Raw genomic sequence first — 16,056 nt, forward strand, 5'->3', positions numbered from 1 at the left:
CAGTCCTGTTGTGTGTAGAAGGCCTTGTTCTCCTGATGTCCTTTATCTCTTCTGGTTCTTAGACTCTTTGTGCCTCCTCCTCCTCCACAGGGTTCCCTGAGCCCTGAGGGGAGCGATTTGATGGCAGCATTCTGAAAAGGCTGAGTGTTCCAAGGTCTCTCACTCCATCCTGTGACTTCTTAAAGCCTTTTTTGACTCCTTAGCATGTAGGGGTTGCTGGGCTCAGACATTAGGCGTTTGCTGTGCCTGTGGCTCTATACATTGGGGCATTCTTCCTAAGACCTGCACTATTGTGGTGCTCATGGCCTGGCTGCCCTTCCTCACAGGACCCTCAGTCATACACAGTCCTCAGCCAGGGAAAGTGTTCTTCGGCAAGAAGATGACACACATTTTTCTGGGTGCTGTATGAGGGCCCACCAATTAAATGTAGAGCTAGCTCCCTGTGTCCAACAGCGATCCTTGGTGGTAATCAGCTTATGGTACTCTGTCACTGAAACTTACCTGGGTTTGGCTAAGCACATCTTTGAATGTTTTACCTCCTGGGGTTTAAATACCAGCCCAAGTACCTATAATAAAAAAGAGAATGCGGTGCTGACCCTTAGATCATTGTTCTCTGCCAGTGTCTCTTGTTCTCTACACATACTGCAGTCTGCTTTTCACCCTGCCCCTGTATCTGTGGCTTCGGTTAGTGTAACTTGGGGCTAACCCTCCATGAAATTATGACACAGAGAGAGTGGAGAGAGCGTTTAGGGTGCCCTCTGTCAGCCAGCTGTAGGTAGGGGTCTGTGGTGCAGAGGTCTTGCGCTCTGGGCAGCATATGGGTGAGAGTACCAGGAAGAGCCCGCGTTAACTTCTCCTTCCTCACAGGTGTCAGTGGTTTGTACGACTTCGGGCCAGTGGGATGTGCTTTGAAGAACAACATCATCCAGACCTGGAGGCAACACTTTATCCAGGAGGAGCAGATCCTGGAAATTGACTGCACCATGCTCACCCCTGAACCAGTTTTAAAGTGAGGTTCTGCTTTGATGGGAGAAGTCCTTTAAAAGTTAACAGTTTTTGCTTATAAAATAATAATAATAATTTTTTTTATTATAAAAACTGTCTGCTCATTTAGAAAATCAGTGAAAAACATACCTGCTGCTCCCAGATAGCCACCTTAAAATTGCTGTTTGTCCTTCCATTCTTCTATATGTTCCTGGTTTTTTTGAACATGGCCAACACACTGCATTTCTTCATGCAGTGTAGGTGAGCATTTACTTACGGAGTTCAATCTGTCGTAAGCATTTTTTGAACTATTGAGATGGTTCAGCAGGTAAAAGTGCTTGCTGCTAAAACTTGACAACCTTAGTTTAATTCCTAAGCACTACATGGTATGGAGGGGGAATTGACTCCTACATACAGCCACATACATGGACCCACCTGGCTGTGTACAGCGAATGAATAATTTTAATTTTAAAAAACATTTTTTTGATGACAGCATAGTGTTCTGTTTTATGAATGTAACATGATTTAGTTAGTGACATACCATAGGTATTTCAAGTGTTTCTGACTTCAGATAGGCACACTTTTGGATATACCCGTGAGTGTTTCCGTGGCATGAATTGTTAGTGTAACGGGTATTCTCACCTATGCTTTATGTATTAAAGTTTCAATGCAAAGGTGAGTGTTTAAGATTATTGAAAGTAAGGTAGGGTTTCTAACCATGCAAGAGGAATTCTTTCCAATTTGTGTCTCATCTTTATTAACGTTTAAGGTTGTCTGGTAAGATGGCAGTTTTTATTATTAGCCTTTTCAAGGAGCTCTTAATAATCACAGCCAACTGAGATGAGAGGCATCCCTGTTTGAGAGGCCTGTAAGATCTGGATGAACTCAGTGAGCTATTTGTCCCACTACCAGTAACTGTAAAGACAATAGTAATGTCAGTATAGGTCAGGATCTGTGCTGAGCTGTGCTGGCTGGATTCTTGGCTCATCAAATTCCTGATGACTTTGGCCTTTGCTTAGATGGCTACTAATAATGAATAATAATATATAGTAATAATAGAGCATGAATTATCCTGAAATGTCATACAGCCTTAAACAGTTTGTAAACGTATACAATCTAGCTAATCTCTTTTTGCAGAGGGGATGAGAGAGTTTTCTCAGGACCCATGTCTGTCTGTCATGGATGCATGGTTACTCTAGATATGGAGTTTCCATCTTGGACATACATGGCTCTAGACTCTGGGTAGACGTATTATAGGGCTCCTCTTCTAAGATGATATCCTATATTCCTTTGAATGAGAGTGACAGGTTGGTGTTTACTGATTTAGGACCTCTGGCCACGTAGACAAATTTGCTGACTTCATGGTGAAGGACGTGAAGAACGGAGAGTGTTTCCGAGCTGACCACCTGCTGAAAGGTATGGGTCTGCGTCTCTTTCCTGCGCTTGCTCAAAACAGAGGTTGATCCCTTTTGTTTCTCATTTTTTTTAAAATATTGGATATAATTATAAAATACTCAGGTTAAACATACAGATCAAGTTCTTTATGTTATGTAGTCCCCAACAGATTAATTATATTCAGATAATAATTTTTCTAATCTGCAAGTGATCAAGACATTGTTATGGGCTGGGGCTGTAGCTCAGTAATAGATTGCTTAGCGTGTTTAAGGCCCTGGGTTTCATCAGCACAAGAGAAAACTGGAGACATGAGACCACCCCTACAAAACTGTCTATGGATTAATAGAAATAAGAACACTAACTTCAGATTCGTTTTTAATTGCCCAGCATTGGAACTCGAAATGTGCTCTTTTTTTTTTTTTTTTTTTTTTTTTTTTTTAATTGACGGGAACTGATGCTTAGCAATGCTGTTCTTGTAGCTCATTTACAGAAATTGATGTCTGATAAGAAGTGTTCTGCTGAGAAGAAAGCAGAGATGGAAAGTGTCTTGGCCCAGGTAAGATGTTTGGGGACATCAGAACACCCCGTGTGTGCGCTCCCGGTGTCTTCCGAGTCTGTCAGCAGTTCCACAAAGTACTCTTTAAATTGGTCTTACACCTTGTTCAGTCAGGAAGTCCCATGTAGCACACCTTCAGTTTTCTTCTCTGCCTAACGACAGACAGTCGTGTTTTTAACTTTTCCTTTTTTCTTTCCTTTGTCTTTCAGTCAGCATAGATCTCACTGTGTAGTCCAAGCTGGCCTCCAGCTTGAAGTGATCCTCCTGCCTCAGCCTCTCAGTTGTTGGGATTACAAGCATTGAGCCATCATGTCTAGCTCTAAAACCCGTTTCATTCCATTGATCTACCTGAAACTGAGTAGAGAACTCTGAAACATTTGTTCGTTGGTTTCCTTTGTTTATTTCTTCATCTTGTGAGGGAAGGGTTAGCACGTGCTGGCTCAGGTGTGGAGGCCAGAGGGCAGCTGTAGAGAGTCAAGTCGCTTCTCCTTTCACCGTGTAGATCCCCGCCGGGGGTGAACTGGGGCCTCCAGGCTTGTGGCAAGTACCACAGCACACTGAACCACCCCACCCACCCTCCTTTGGGTGCTTTGTTTAGTTGTTTTGAATTTGTGATTCCTCATCAGCTTTCCAAGTTCTGGGATTATGGGTACAAGCCACTGTGTCCAGTTTAACATTTTGCCTTTCTTTCATGGAAATTGCTCGATTCTTTGCTACCCTTACCCTGTTTTTCTTTCAAGCATGCAGATTTTTCTCTGTGATAATTAGCTTCGCCTTCCAATCTTAGATGTGAGATTTTCTTCTTTATTTAAGTTAAAAACTTCGTTAATCTCGTGTTGACTCATCCGTAGTTTATTTCAGTCCCTGTGACGTGTAACTTGTCTGGAGCGGTGGCTCTAATGTCAGTGTTTCATTAGAATGCCATCAGAGCTGCTTGTTCTTTCCAGTGCTGGAGACAGAACTCTGCCTGTGTCCTCAGTCCTCGCGTGTCATTTATTTTATTTCCTTCCTCTTTCAACAGCTTAACGTGTGTTTAAAGGAAATGAAAGATGCCTCTCATTGTCCCTGGTTTATTTTATTTTGAGACAGGGTCTCTCACTCTGTAGCCCTGGCTGTCCTGGAACTCAGTATGTAGACCAGGCTAGCCTTGAACTGACAGAGATCTGCCTGCCTCTGGGATTAAAGGCGTGTACCACCCCCCCCCCATCTTATTTCCCATGCAGAATTACTAAGGATATTGCCATGTGCAGGCCATGGAGCGTGTCTTGATCTTACCTGTTGATTTCATTTCCAAGTGAAGTCAGCTTTGAGAACTGAGTGTGGCTGATCTGGTGAGCTGTGATTCAGTTTGAGCACTAGCCTTTTCATAGCGAGAACAGTGAGTTTTGTTGCTGTTGTTATCTATAAAATACTCAGGGAAGAGTGAGAGGTAGGAGCTGATGTAGTTCTCAGAAATGGCCTCTGTGGTTCACTGGAAGCCCACCTGGTGTGGAGCACATCGCGGTGATGCTGCGCCTCGTGCCAGTGAGTCTCCTGCCACGGGAATGGTGAGAGTCCTCGGAAGTGCAGATTGACCTCCGGTGGGAGGAGCTCTTTCCCTTCTGCGGACTCAGCAGTTGAAACTTGCTTCCCTTGTCCCCGTCCGTGTGTGTGTGTGTGTGTGTGTGTGTGTGTGTGTGTGTGTGTGTATGTGTGTGGCCTCAACAGCAAACTTACTTCCCTTGCTCGCCCCTCAGTCTTTGCCGACCTATCTCTGCATGTAGCAAAATCAGTTTTAAAACTTTTTTATTGCAGAAAAGTAAAAAAGTGTATATATATAATTAGAAAATATACTTGAAAGGTGAAAAATCCCTTATAATTCCTTGAAGTTAGTTTTCTCACTTTGTGAAATATGAATACATGTAATATCAGAAATGTAGTCACTGTTCACCTTGTCCTGACTGTGTTCATCTCTGTTTGTATTATCATTAGTTTGGGCATTTAGTAAGTGCATTTCTGAAGTTCTGTGGTCATCTTTGTGGGGCACTCACTGGTGACCGGGGCCCAGGCCCATTGGATGACGAGGGTTTCAAAATGATCTTGTCCTCTGCTGGTGCTTTTGATTAAAGAAAATAGGGGAACTTCCCTTACCAATTATAAAGAAAATTGAGAATTCGTGTTTGATTCATGCCTCCATCCTGTTTTTTAACCTATTTGTTGAGTCCTTACATCCATCCAAAAGTGCACAAACCGTCGTTTTCATAAAGCCCAAATGGAAACAGTGAGTTCCCATCTGTCTGTCTCGTTGGTCTCCTGCCTTTCTCTGTTCTTATTTAGAAGTTAAGCAGCTGGTTGTGGTGACGTACGCTGGTAGGATTTGCAGAAGGAGGCGGAGGCAGGAGGATCACGAGTTTGAGACCAGCATGGGCTACACATTTTAGAGCCGGGTGGTTGTGGTACACACCTTTAATCCCAGAACTCAGGAGACAGAGCCAGGTGGATCTTTGTGAGTTCGAGGCCAGCCTGGTCTACAGAGTGAGATCCAGGACAGCCACCAAAAGAAACCCTGTCTTAAAACAACAAAGAAAAAGAAGCTAAGCTTTGATGCTTTTCCGTAACTGAACCATTAGGCTTCCTGAGGGTGGAATTGCCCGGCTGAGCTGTCAGGAGCATCAGTGAGTCCCCCATACAGCTCAGTATTCTGATCGATCGCTTCCTTGCTCTTTGGTGTGACAAGATAATTGCAGGCCCATTTTGTTCGTTTCAGGTCTCAGACCCGGAGTCAGCCATTTTCCCCAAGCAGGCCTTGTCCTCATTAGTGGGGATGTTTCCTGGTCATATGATTGGGCTGGGGACTTCTGCGTTAGTCTGGCTGGAGCGAGATGGGACGCAGCGGTGTCTAGCAAGCACTTGACCTTGCACCTTGTTCTCTAGTTTCCACACTAATTGTTTTCTTTGTGTGTCCTTCAGCTTGATAACTACGGACAACAAGAACTTGGGGATCTTTTTGTAAACTATAATGTAAAGTCTCCCACTACTGGCAATGACCTGTCTCCTCCAGTACCTTTTAATTTAATGTTCAAGACCTTCATCGGGCCTGGAGGAAATATGCCTGGGTATGTATTGTTTTTATTTATCTGCTTATCTAACACACTTACCTGTAATAAAAGGCAAAACTCAGTGCCAAGGAGAAAGGCTGCCCTTTCATAGTGGGTTTGCGTTTGTTATTAAATAAGTACAGAAGCCCATGATCATCATACCTTCCAGTAAGAGCTGCATAGGACAGGATGGCCAGAGAGAGATGATTGCTTTTTATGTTATTGTATGTAAATACTTTAGAAATGATGAAGTCTGTCCAGTGCAGTTTATGGACCCTGCACCATACTGTCCCTTATAGCCACTAGTCATGTATGGCTTTTTCTCACTTGGAGAGAAGCCAGTGCGTCTGAGGATTGAATTTCAACATTTATTTCACTTTAACTACATCTAAGTAGATCTACTGACTGGCCCACCATGCTGGAGAATGTCTAGCCCACATTCTTGAAAGGTAGCTTTTCTACATGAAGCAAAGCTGGGGACCCTACAGAGCCCTAACATGGCACAGACCTTCTGACTCACTCTTCATTCCGGGTGATTTAAGAAAATAGTTCTTTTAATCAGTCAGTCTTTCTTTTTTCTTTGTGTGTTTATTAGTTTATTCTGGGAATAGGGGCACATGTGCCACAGCACTGGGATTGTAGGGGTTAACTCTCTCCACCAATGACTGAACGCAGATTCATAGTTGTGTCAGCCAGCGTACTTCCCAGTGAGCCGCCTTCAGGCTATGCTGGCTTGTTTATGTCACCTTGGCACAAGCTAGAGGTCTCTGCAAAGAGGGAGCCTCAACTGAGAAAATGCCTCAATAAGATGTGGCTATACGACATTTTCTTTATTAGTGACTGGTGGAGGAGGGCCCAGCCCACTGTGGGTGGTGCCATCCCCTGGGCTAGTTGTCTTGGGTTCTATAAGAAAGCAGGATGAGCAAGCCATAATGAGCAAGCCAGTAAGCAGCACTCCTCCATGGCCTCTGCATCATCAGCTCCTGCCTCCAGGTTCCTTCCCTGTTTGAGTTCCTGTCCTGACTTCCTTCAGTGATGAACAGTGCTATGAAAGTATAAGGGAAATAAACCCTTTCCTCCCTAAATTACTTTGGTCATCCTGTTTTATCACAGCAAGAGAAACTAACTAGGATACAGGCCACTTAAAGAAATAAATGAAAGGAAACACAATTAAGTATGTTAGTAAAAAGTAGAAATACCTAGGACAGCTGTATTCGCGGGACTTTATCTTTAAGATAGAGAAATACAAAAATACCTGGTTGAGAATTCAATGCATAGAATACAAAGATGGGAGAAAATGACCCGACTTGGCTAATGACTGAGCGCTGGCTGTGCTTGCAGAGGACCTGGGTTCAGTTCCCAGCACCCAGGCAGCTCACAACTATCTGTAATTCCAGTTCCAGCAGACCAGATGCCTTCTTCTGTCTCTGAAGGCGCTTCATGTATGTGGTGCACATACATGCAGGAAAAACATTCATATACATAAAATAAATAAACCAGGAAGGAAGGAAGGAAGGAAGGAAAGAAAGAGGAGAGGTGCACTTAGCCATGCGGGAGGGAAAGATCATAGGGAGCTGGAGGCAGGAAAATAAAAGGAGTAATGGCGTCCACGTGATAAGAAAGTAGAGGCGGAAGGAAGGAGTGGAGCTGGTGAGGGAACCGTCGAGAGTGGGGTGAGGAAGGGGGATGGGGAAGAGCAGAGGGAGAAGGGATAAACAGAAACAGTGAAGTAGCATTTGTGTATGAAGACGCCACAATGAAATCAGATCCCTTGTTTTGTAGGCTAGCTTTCAAGCCAGTATGCTTAGACATGGGTCTTATTTCAGAAGGAACTAAATTTGGCATCTGCCTCCATCTAAATGATTGTTCCAGAGAGGCCTTATTGGTTGTATTAGTTACTTTTCTGTTGTTGTAATAAGAGACCATGAGAAAGGCAACCATTTTTTTTAAACTAAAAAGATTTTCTTAATCTTTCTATCTTCTCTTCCACACAAATCTGTGAGCTTTGAGGGGGAGGGGTGTGATGAAACCATCCCAGTTAGGACTGAGTGCTCCAGAGTCTCTCACTCTGCACATGGTCCAGTTGTGGATCCTGTGTTAATTTCCATCCTCTGAAAGAAGCTTCTCTAAGGAGGGTTGAATGCCCTGATGTGTGGGCAAACCAATATGTCATTAGGAGTAATGATCAGTGGTTTTATTTTGACCTTCCTCTAGTATAATCATAGTATTAGGTTTCCCCTAGGCCTGTTTCCTCTGTAGTCTCAGGTTCTTGGGCACTTTAGCAGGGCCCAGTATGGTTTCATCTCCTGAAGTGGGCTGTGATCTGACTTAAAGAAACAAGGTGGTTGGTTATCCTGAACATGTGTGCTACTATTGGACTAGTGTGTCCTGCAGGCGGATTGCCGTTGCGGGTTGCAGTGTTTGTATTTGTGTAATATGGATCATTGCCATTCTTCTCCGGTACCACGCAGAGTACCTTCCGCTACCGTGAATGCTAGTTAGTAGGAGTGAAGCTTCTAGTTGGGCACCAGCTCAGTTTCTCCATGTTTGATGACATAAGTTGTGTCTTTAGCAAAAGGACCTTATTGTCAGGTTGTGGAGAACAACCAATAGCCTTGAAATAGCTTGTGATATTTGGGGAGATTCGTGGGACCCTTTGGTCAGTTACTCAACCAAATATAACCCATCTAGACACTGGTAGCATAAGACATCTAGTTGGGGCATTGTCTCTCTCATTAAATGTTGATTATATATACATTTTTTAAAAGGAAGCTTCTACAGTAGTAGGTTTCCATATGCTTTTTCAAAAGGCCTTTAGTGTTATTGTCCCTAAAAGATCCTAATGACTTCACCAGGAAATTTCTACACTTCCATCCAGCAAAATAACAGGCTATAAAGTTGACACATAGAAATCAGTAGCCTTTCTATATACAAATAGAAAACACTGAGAAAATTATCCAGGAAATAGCACCTTTCACGGTAGCCTCAAAACCCAACATCTTGGAATAAGTAACCAAGTGAGTGGAAGACTTGTACAATAAAAACATTAAGAAGACACTGAGGACAGCAATAGAGGACACCAGCAGATGGAAAGATCTCCCACGTTCATGGATCAGGATTAATATTGTGAAAATGGCCATCCTACCAGAAGCACTGTACAAGTTCAATGCAATCCCCATCAGAATTCTAACACAATTCATAGAAATTGAGAAAAATGATCTTCAGCTTCTATGGAAACATGAACCAAAAAAAAAAAAACAAAACAAAAACAAAAAAACCTAAAATAGCTAAAACAATACTGAATAATAAAAGCACTGTTGAAAGTGTCACCATCCCAGATTTCAAGTTGTACTACAGAGCCATAGTAGCAAAACCAGTATTCTGTTGGCATTAAAAACAGATATGAGCCAGGTGGTGGTGGCGCACGCCTTTAATCCCAGCACTTGGGAGGCAGAGCCAGGTGGATCTCTGTGAGTTCGAGGCCAGCCTGGTCTCCAAAGCGAGTTCTAGGAAAGGCGCAAAGCTACACAGAGAAACCCTGTCTCGAAAAAACCAAAAAACAAAAAACAAACAAACAAAAAAAACCAGATATGTTGGTCAGTGGAATCCAATTAATGACCCAGACACAAGTCCACACATCTGTAGACACCTGATTTTTGACAAAAAAAAAAAAAAAAAAAACCAAAAGTACACTCTGGACACAAGATGGCATCTTCAGTAAATGGTGCTGGTCAGACTGGATGGCTGTATGTAGAAGAATGCAAATAGATCCATATTTATCACCCTGTACAAATCTTAACTCCAGATAAATCACAGACCTAGCACATTTACATAGTGGAATGTTAAACAGCTGTTATGAAGAAAAGAAAAGAAAAATTTGTAGGTAAATGGATAATGGATGAAATTAGAAAAAAATCATCCTGAGTGAGGCAACCCAGACTCAAAAAGACAAATACTACATGTTTTCCCCTTATATATGGATATTAGCATTTAAGGTTTTAATAATTGTACTACAATCTGAGTAATCACAGAGGGAAGGGGAAATAGAGTGTAGTGTTACGGAGAGATAAAGGGAAAAAGAGAATAGGATTAAAATAGGCGGGAGAGAGTAGGGCAAAGGAGGCAGCGTATAAAAGAGAGTGTATAACTGAGCTTAAGATTTTAGAGGATTAGAATCCACTGTGGTGATAGTTTGTTTGTACTCTAGCAAATAAAACCTGCCTGGAGATCAGAGTGCAGAGCTAACAACTAGTTAACTATAGAGGCCAGGCAGTGGTGGGTGGCACACACCTTTAATCCCAGAGCTAGGGAGGAGGAAACAGGAAGTGATATGGTTGGGCAGAGAGAGGAATATAAGGCAGGCGAAGACAGGAGCTCGCCCCTTTTCAAGCTGAGGCGTTGGTGAGGTAAAAAGTGGCTGTAGCTTGCTCCTTTGTCTCTCTGATCTTTCAGCATTTACCCTGACTCTGTTTTTATCATTAAGACCAATTAGAATTTGTGTTACAATCTGTGATGGTGACATGAAGGTGTGGTGGCAGGAACAGCTGAGAGCTCCCATCTCCAACCACAAGCTGGAGACAGAGCACTCTGCGAATGGCATGAGTCTTTTGAAACCTCAAAGTCCACCCCCAGTGACACAGCTTCTCCAACAAGGGCATGCCTCCTAATCCTTCCCAAATAGTTCCACCAACTTGACAGACCAAGTGTTCAAACTTAGTGCCTTTGGGGGCCATTCACAAACCACCATAATGATACTCAGGTGGGTGTTTTGCCATTGGAGTAAGTAAATAAGGACAGTTCTGATGGCATTGTGGCCATCCCAAGTTCTTAGTCTATGCCCATGGTTCTGTGGGAGTGTTTGCTGCTTAAGACAGGATAGGATCCCTTCCTTTTAATTTAATCCCTTCCTTCTAATTTAGGCCTTAAGCATAACTTTGCTGTGAAAGGATATATGTGATACTTGACTTGTAACAGACTTTGTTTTATTGAAAGACACAATTTACTTGTAACAGCCTGACTTATTTAACTTTATAGATATCTGAGACCAGAAACTGCACAGGGAATTTTCCTGAATTTCAAGCGACTTTTGGAATTCAACCAAGGGAAATTGCCTTTTGCTGCTGCCCAGATCGGAAACTCCTTTAGAAATGAGATCTCGCCTCGGTCTGGACTGATCCGAGTCAGGTATTACTGTTGCCATTGGGTTGGAGGTGTAAACTGACATACTTGTGCTTTAATCTTGATCTTGGATTTATTTCTGTTCCCCCCCCCCCAAATGTAATCTCTGGTGAGGGTGGCAGTTTTGATTGAGGACATGAATTATAAGGGAAAGGAAGGAGCCTGGATAATAGCTTATGGCTTCTGCTTGCTCTGAAGTTACCTTTTCCTTTGCTTATAACCTGTTCTGGGGATATAGAGATCTTGATGTTGAAACCAATGCCTTTCTGTCATTGGTGTCTATTATGGGGTCAGTCAGTGTGTGTGTGTGTGTGTGTGTGTGTGTGTGTGTGTGTGTCTGTGTGTGTGTGTGTCTGTGTGTGTGTCTGTGTGTGTGTATGTTAGTGTTACAAAGAATGGGTAGTGTCCAGGGTAGGTGGCGTTGCTGGGAGGGTGTGTCCTGGCTGCAGCCTCTGGGTATGTAGGGGCTTTATGACATAGGGCAGTTGATAAGCCAACACTGATGAGTTCAGACACCTGCTTGTCTAATAGCCTGCGCCGTCTGATGTGTCCAGGCATGTTTAAGAGGCATCCTGGCACTGGCTAGTCTCTCTTTCTCTCGAAGCCTACTGTGATATAAGTCTGTGATTTCCATATTTCTTCCTGACGTCATCATTCTGAGTAATATAGTCCATACACAAGTAGGCTGTGTAGCTGTAGTTAGCTTTCTTGGGCTCCAAAACGGTCTTCTGACCCAGAATTCCACCATTTCTTCTCTCTCTCTCTTTTTTTTTTTTTTTTAAAAAGATTTATTTATTATGTATACAGTATTCTGTCTGCATGTATATCTGCAGGCCAGAAGAGGGCGCCAGATCTCATTACAGATGGTTGTGAGCCACCATGTGGTTGCTGGGATTGAACTCAGGACCTCTAGAAGAGCAGTCAGTGCTCTTAACCACTGAGCCACTTCTCCGGCCCCCATTTCTTCTCCATTCTAACTGTAACTAGAGATCATAGTTTTCAAGGTTATTGATACATACATTGTGGAATGATTGCCACAGGCAAGCTCATAACTCATCTGTCCTTTTACATCGTTGCCTTTCAATTCTTACTCTGGTGGTAAGAATCTTAACCCTTCAGAGGCTGCTGAGATGATATTATTATTACATTATTAACTATAGTTGGCATGCAGTTTCGTACAGAACAGATGGAAAGACTTTGGCAGCACCATTTTGGGGGATTCTGGGTAGGATCCTTAATCCATCTTCCCTGCACTGTAGAAGTTCATTTCCTGTCCACCCTGGTATAAGTTATGCAAGGACACAGCACCACGTTCACCTCAAGTCTTCATGTGCACAGACACATTTTATAGTTGTTGAAAGATAATTAAGACTTAGTGCTGTGGGACCAAATAAAATGTGCCATTAACGAGTAAAATTGAAAACCCAGAGCTCTTGGCAGTACATTTCCTATGTTTAGGGCCAATCTGTGCAATTTTGTGTTGCTTCTAGAACATCTGAGATAATCATGAGAGTACACCAGTGAGATTGTGTCCATTTTTTAAAAAAGATTTTTTGACTCATAAAATTAACTTAAAACACTCTCCCTTCCCCTGTAATAGCTACTAAATTGCAATTCAGAGAAATCTCTTTGGAAAACCGTTGCCGTGTGCATATTTATTTCATCATTATGTGCTGAGCTTGATAGTGGCTTGTTCAGTTCATGCCCAGTGTCCTTTGCCTGGAATAACACTTTATTTAGAAGCTCTTACTCTAACGAGACCATCTGTTTGGTGCCATTATCAGTCATTTACTTGTTTGGAGCCATAAAACATAGTCAATCAAACTGCTTTAAAACCCGGAGAACCATTTCAGTTCACTTCTAATTTCCCATTCTTTAGAAAGTAAATGTCTGTGGCTTCTTTAGTATATATTTGTGCAAAGACCTGATGCTTTAAGCAGAATCATTTTATGTGGGTGTCGCTGTTCAGCATCTCATTTCTCTTGTATGTGGCCTTTGCTTGTCTTCCTATTTTAAAGGCTGTATTAATCCACTTTTAAAAAATATTTTTATTGCCAGCTAGTGATGGCACATTCCTTTAATCCCATCACTTGGGAGGCAGAAGCAGGCGGATTTCTCTGAATTCGAGGTCAGCCTGGTCTCTAGAGTGAGTTCCAGAACTACACAGAGTAACCCTGCTCAAAAAAAATCAAAACAAACAAAAATCTTATAACTGATACTCTTGGGTATAGCTACATAGAAGGAGTTAATATTTGAAAGCAGGTTGTTGCTGAAGTTATTATTATTTTTATTGTTGTTATTTTGATACTATGGAGTGGACCTAAGGCCTTGAGCATAGTAAGTATGAACTCTACCATGAAGTTGTAGCCCAGGCCAGTTACTGACTTTTTTTTTTTTTTTTTTTTTTTTTTTTTTTTACGAAACAACCACCTATAGAAACTTAATCTTAAAGTCTTCGGGTAATTTCCTTAGAAAGCCAGCGTTCTGCTTGGTCACAAGAAATTCCTGGAGTTTGGGCCCTTTATCTGTGGAGGAATGAGCAGCTGGAAGTAGGAGCTGTTGTTGACTGAGTTTTATAACTAAGCCTGCAGATTTCTTTCTTTTCTCTTCCAGGGAATTCACAATGGCAGAGATTGAGCACTTTGTAGACCCCACTGAGAAAGACCATCCCAAGTTCCCGAGTGTGGCCGACCTCTCCCTTTATCTGTACTCGGCGAAAGCCCAGGTCAGCGGACAGTCTGCTCGGAAGATGCGCCTGGGAGACGCTGTCGAGCAGGTGAGACTCTGGAGGAAACTGATGTAGATTATGCCCAGTTTTGGATGGCAGTGCTTAGCAACTTGGTTGTGTACTGGGTGAGGAAATATTTGACTTTAGCGGTGTTTTTGTTTATTTTGCAGCATTGTGGGTCAAGCCCAAAGGCATATGCAGGCTTGGCAAGTGCATGAACTGCATCCTCAGCCCCTGACAGTTTTGTCTGTGGTACTGGTGAGCAAACCTAGGTCCTCGCATGCTGAACAAGTGACCTAGCTCTGAGCTACAGCTCCAGTCCCCATGTAGTGTCTGCTTTATGTAGATACACCCAGTTCTGAGCCGTGAGGCTGAGTTAAGAAAAATGTTTAGGGGTTGCAGAGATGGCTCAGAGGCTGCTATCCAGAGGACCCGGGTTCAGTTCCCAGCGCCCACATGGCTTATCACAGCTGTCTCTAACTCCAGTTCTAGGGAATCTGACACCCTCATACAGATATACATGTAGGCAAAACACCAATGTATGTGAAATTAAAATTTTAAAAAACAGGAAAATGTTAGCAGATGGGCCAGGGAGGTGGTTCAGCAAGTAGAGCACCTGCTGCTGAGTCTGGGGACTTGAGTTCGATTCCTGGGACCCACGTGGTGGAAGGAGAGAACCAATTCCTGCAAGTTGTCCTCTGCATACACACATACATTTAAAATAAAATTCTTGTCGAGCAGAGGACTTAGAAAATAGATCTTGGTTTGGACTGTGTACTGTATCTAACTGATCCTACTTTAACAATCTGCACCACTTGAGAGAGACAGAATTTTACTCAGGAAAATCAAACACTCTGGATTCAAGCCTCTTTGTGTTGCCAAGAGCATGGGGTTATAGGCCTGTATGCTGGTGGGTTTCTTTAAATATCTGCCTAGAGAAGTGAGTGAGTGGAAACTTAGCCTCATTAGCTGCTTCCCAGTAGTGATTGACTTGTCTGGAAGAGCACTGAGCCATCTGGTCCCAGACATATACAAGAAGAGGTACCGCCCATTTTGTGGAAATGATCTGCTGTGTTAAATATCATAACCAAAAGCAACTTGGGAGGAAAGGGTTTATTTAGAGAGAAGCCAAGTTAGGAGCTTGACACGAAACCAGTGGAGAAATGCTCCTTACTGGCTTGCTTCTCCTGGCTTGCTAAGCCCCCATTCTTACACAGCTCAGGCACCCCTCTCCAGGGATGGTTTCACTCCTAGTAGGCTGGACCCTCCTTTATTAGCAATCTGCAGGGGTCTCTGCACCCACCTTGGCCAGCAGAGGAACTATCTTTGAGAGCTAAGAGGGTAGTTCGGTTTAGCATGATTCAGTAGCTGGTGTTGGTTCAAACTTTGAGAATCTGACCCTGAGTGGTTTATTTTAGGCATATTTAAGCACACCACAATTTGGAAAAAAGTTTCCTGGTGTTATTTAATTCAATCCCATACGAACAACAAAGCTTAAGACACGACTATTTCCAACTCTTTAAAATACAAGCAACATCTTCCATAAAGATTACCTGAGTAAACAGGGTCAAGATAAGGGTCTGGGGCAGGATAGTGCTGTGGATTGACTGAGACAAAGAAACTCAAGGGTCTTGGGGAAGATCAAGGTCACCAGGCTATTAACCAAGTCTATCCCCAGCCTTGGGGCAGAAAATAGGTTATCCATCTCCCTTTAAAGAGACAACCCTGTGTGTTCCTAGTTTCCTTATTGCTTCTCTGAGCACAAGGACTTACATGCCTTTTACAACAGTCAAGAAAATGCCCACTGGCCAGTCCGATGGAAGCAGTTCTTCAGTTGAGATTCCTTCTTCTTAGGGATCTCTAGGTGTGTGTCAAGTTGACGAAATTAACCAGTGGACCACCTTTCAGTGGTGGGAGGTGAGGCTAGACCATTTCTAAGATCTGGTACTAAAGTTAAAAAATGATCCGTACTATATGGAGCAGAGGAATTTCAGTGGGTAAGAATACATTAAAAAAAAGCAAAAAAAATCAAGGTCAGGTAGTGGTGGCACATGCCTTAATCCCAGCACTCAGGAGGCAGAGGCAGGCGGATCTCTGTGAGTTCGAGGCCAGCCTTGTCTACAGAGTGAGTTCCAGGA

At 43.0% G+C, this 16,056-nt stretch overlaps 1 protein-coding gene across 1 annotated transcript in view; it reads left to right on the forward strand.

Moving 5' to 3' along the window:
• Window positions 1-16,056, forward strand: part of Gars1 (glycyl-tRNA synthetase 1) — a 40,829-nt gene that overhangs the window by 9,822 nt on the left and 14,951 nt on the right. The window contains exons 4-9 of the mRNA XM_028864112.2: window positions 868-1,009; window positions 2,312-2,400; window positions 2,859-2,935; window positions 5,885-6,030; window positions 11,047-11,196; window positions 13,804-13,966. Of these exons, the coding sequence (XP_028719945.1) occupies window positions 868-1,009; window positions 2,312-2,400; window positions 2,859-2,935; window positions 5,885-6,030; window positions 11,047-11,196; window positions 13,804-13,966 (767 nt within the window). The remainder of the gene's footprint in view (window positions 1-867; window positions 1,010-2,311; window positions 2,401-2,858; window positions 2,936-5,884; window positions 6,031-11,046; window positions 11,197-13,803; window positions 13,967-16,056) is intronic.

This window comes from Peromyscus leucopus, chromosome 3, assembly GCF_004664715.2.
Source record: "Peromyscus leucopus breed LL Stock chromosome 3, UCI_PerLeu_2.1, whole genome shotgun sequence".
In the NCBI taxonomy this organism is placed as follows: domain Eukaryota; kingdom Metazoa; phylum Chordata; class Mammalia; order Rodentia; family Cricetidae; genus Peromyscus; species Peromyscus leucopus.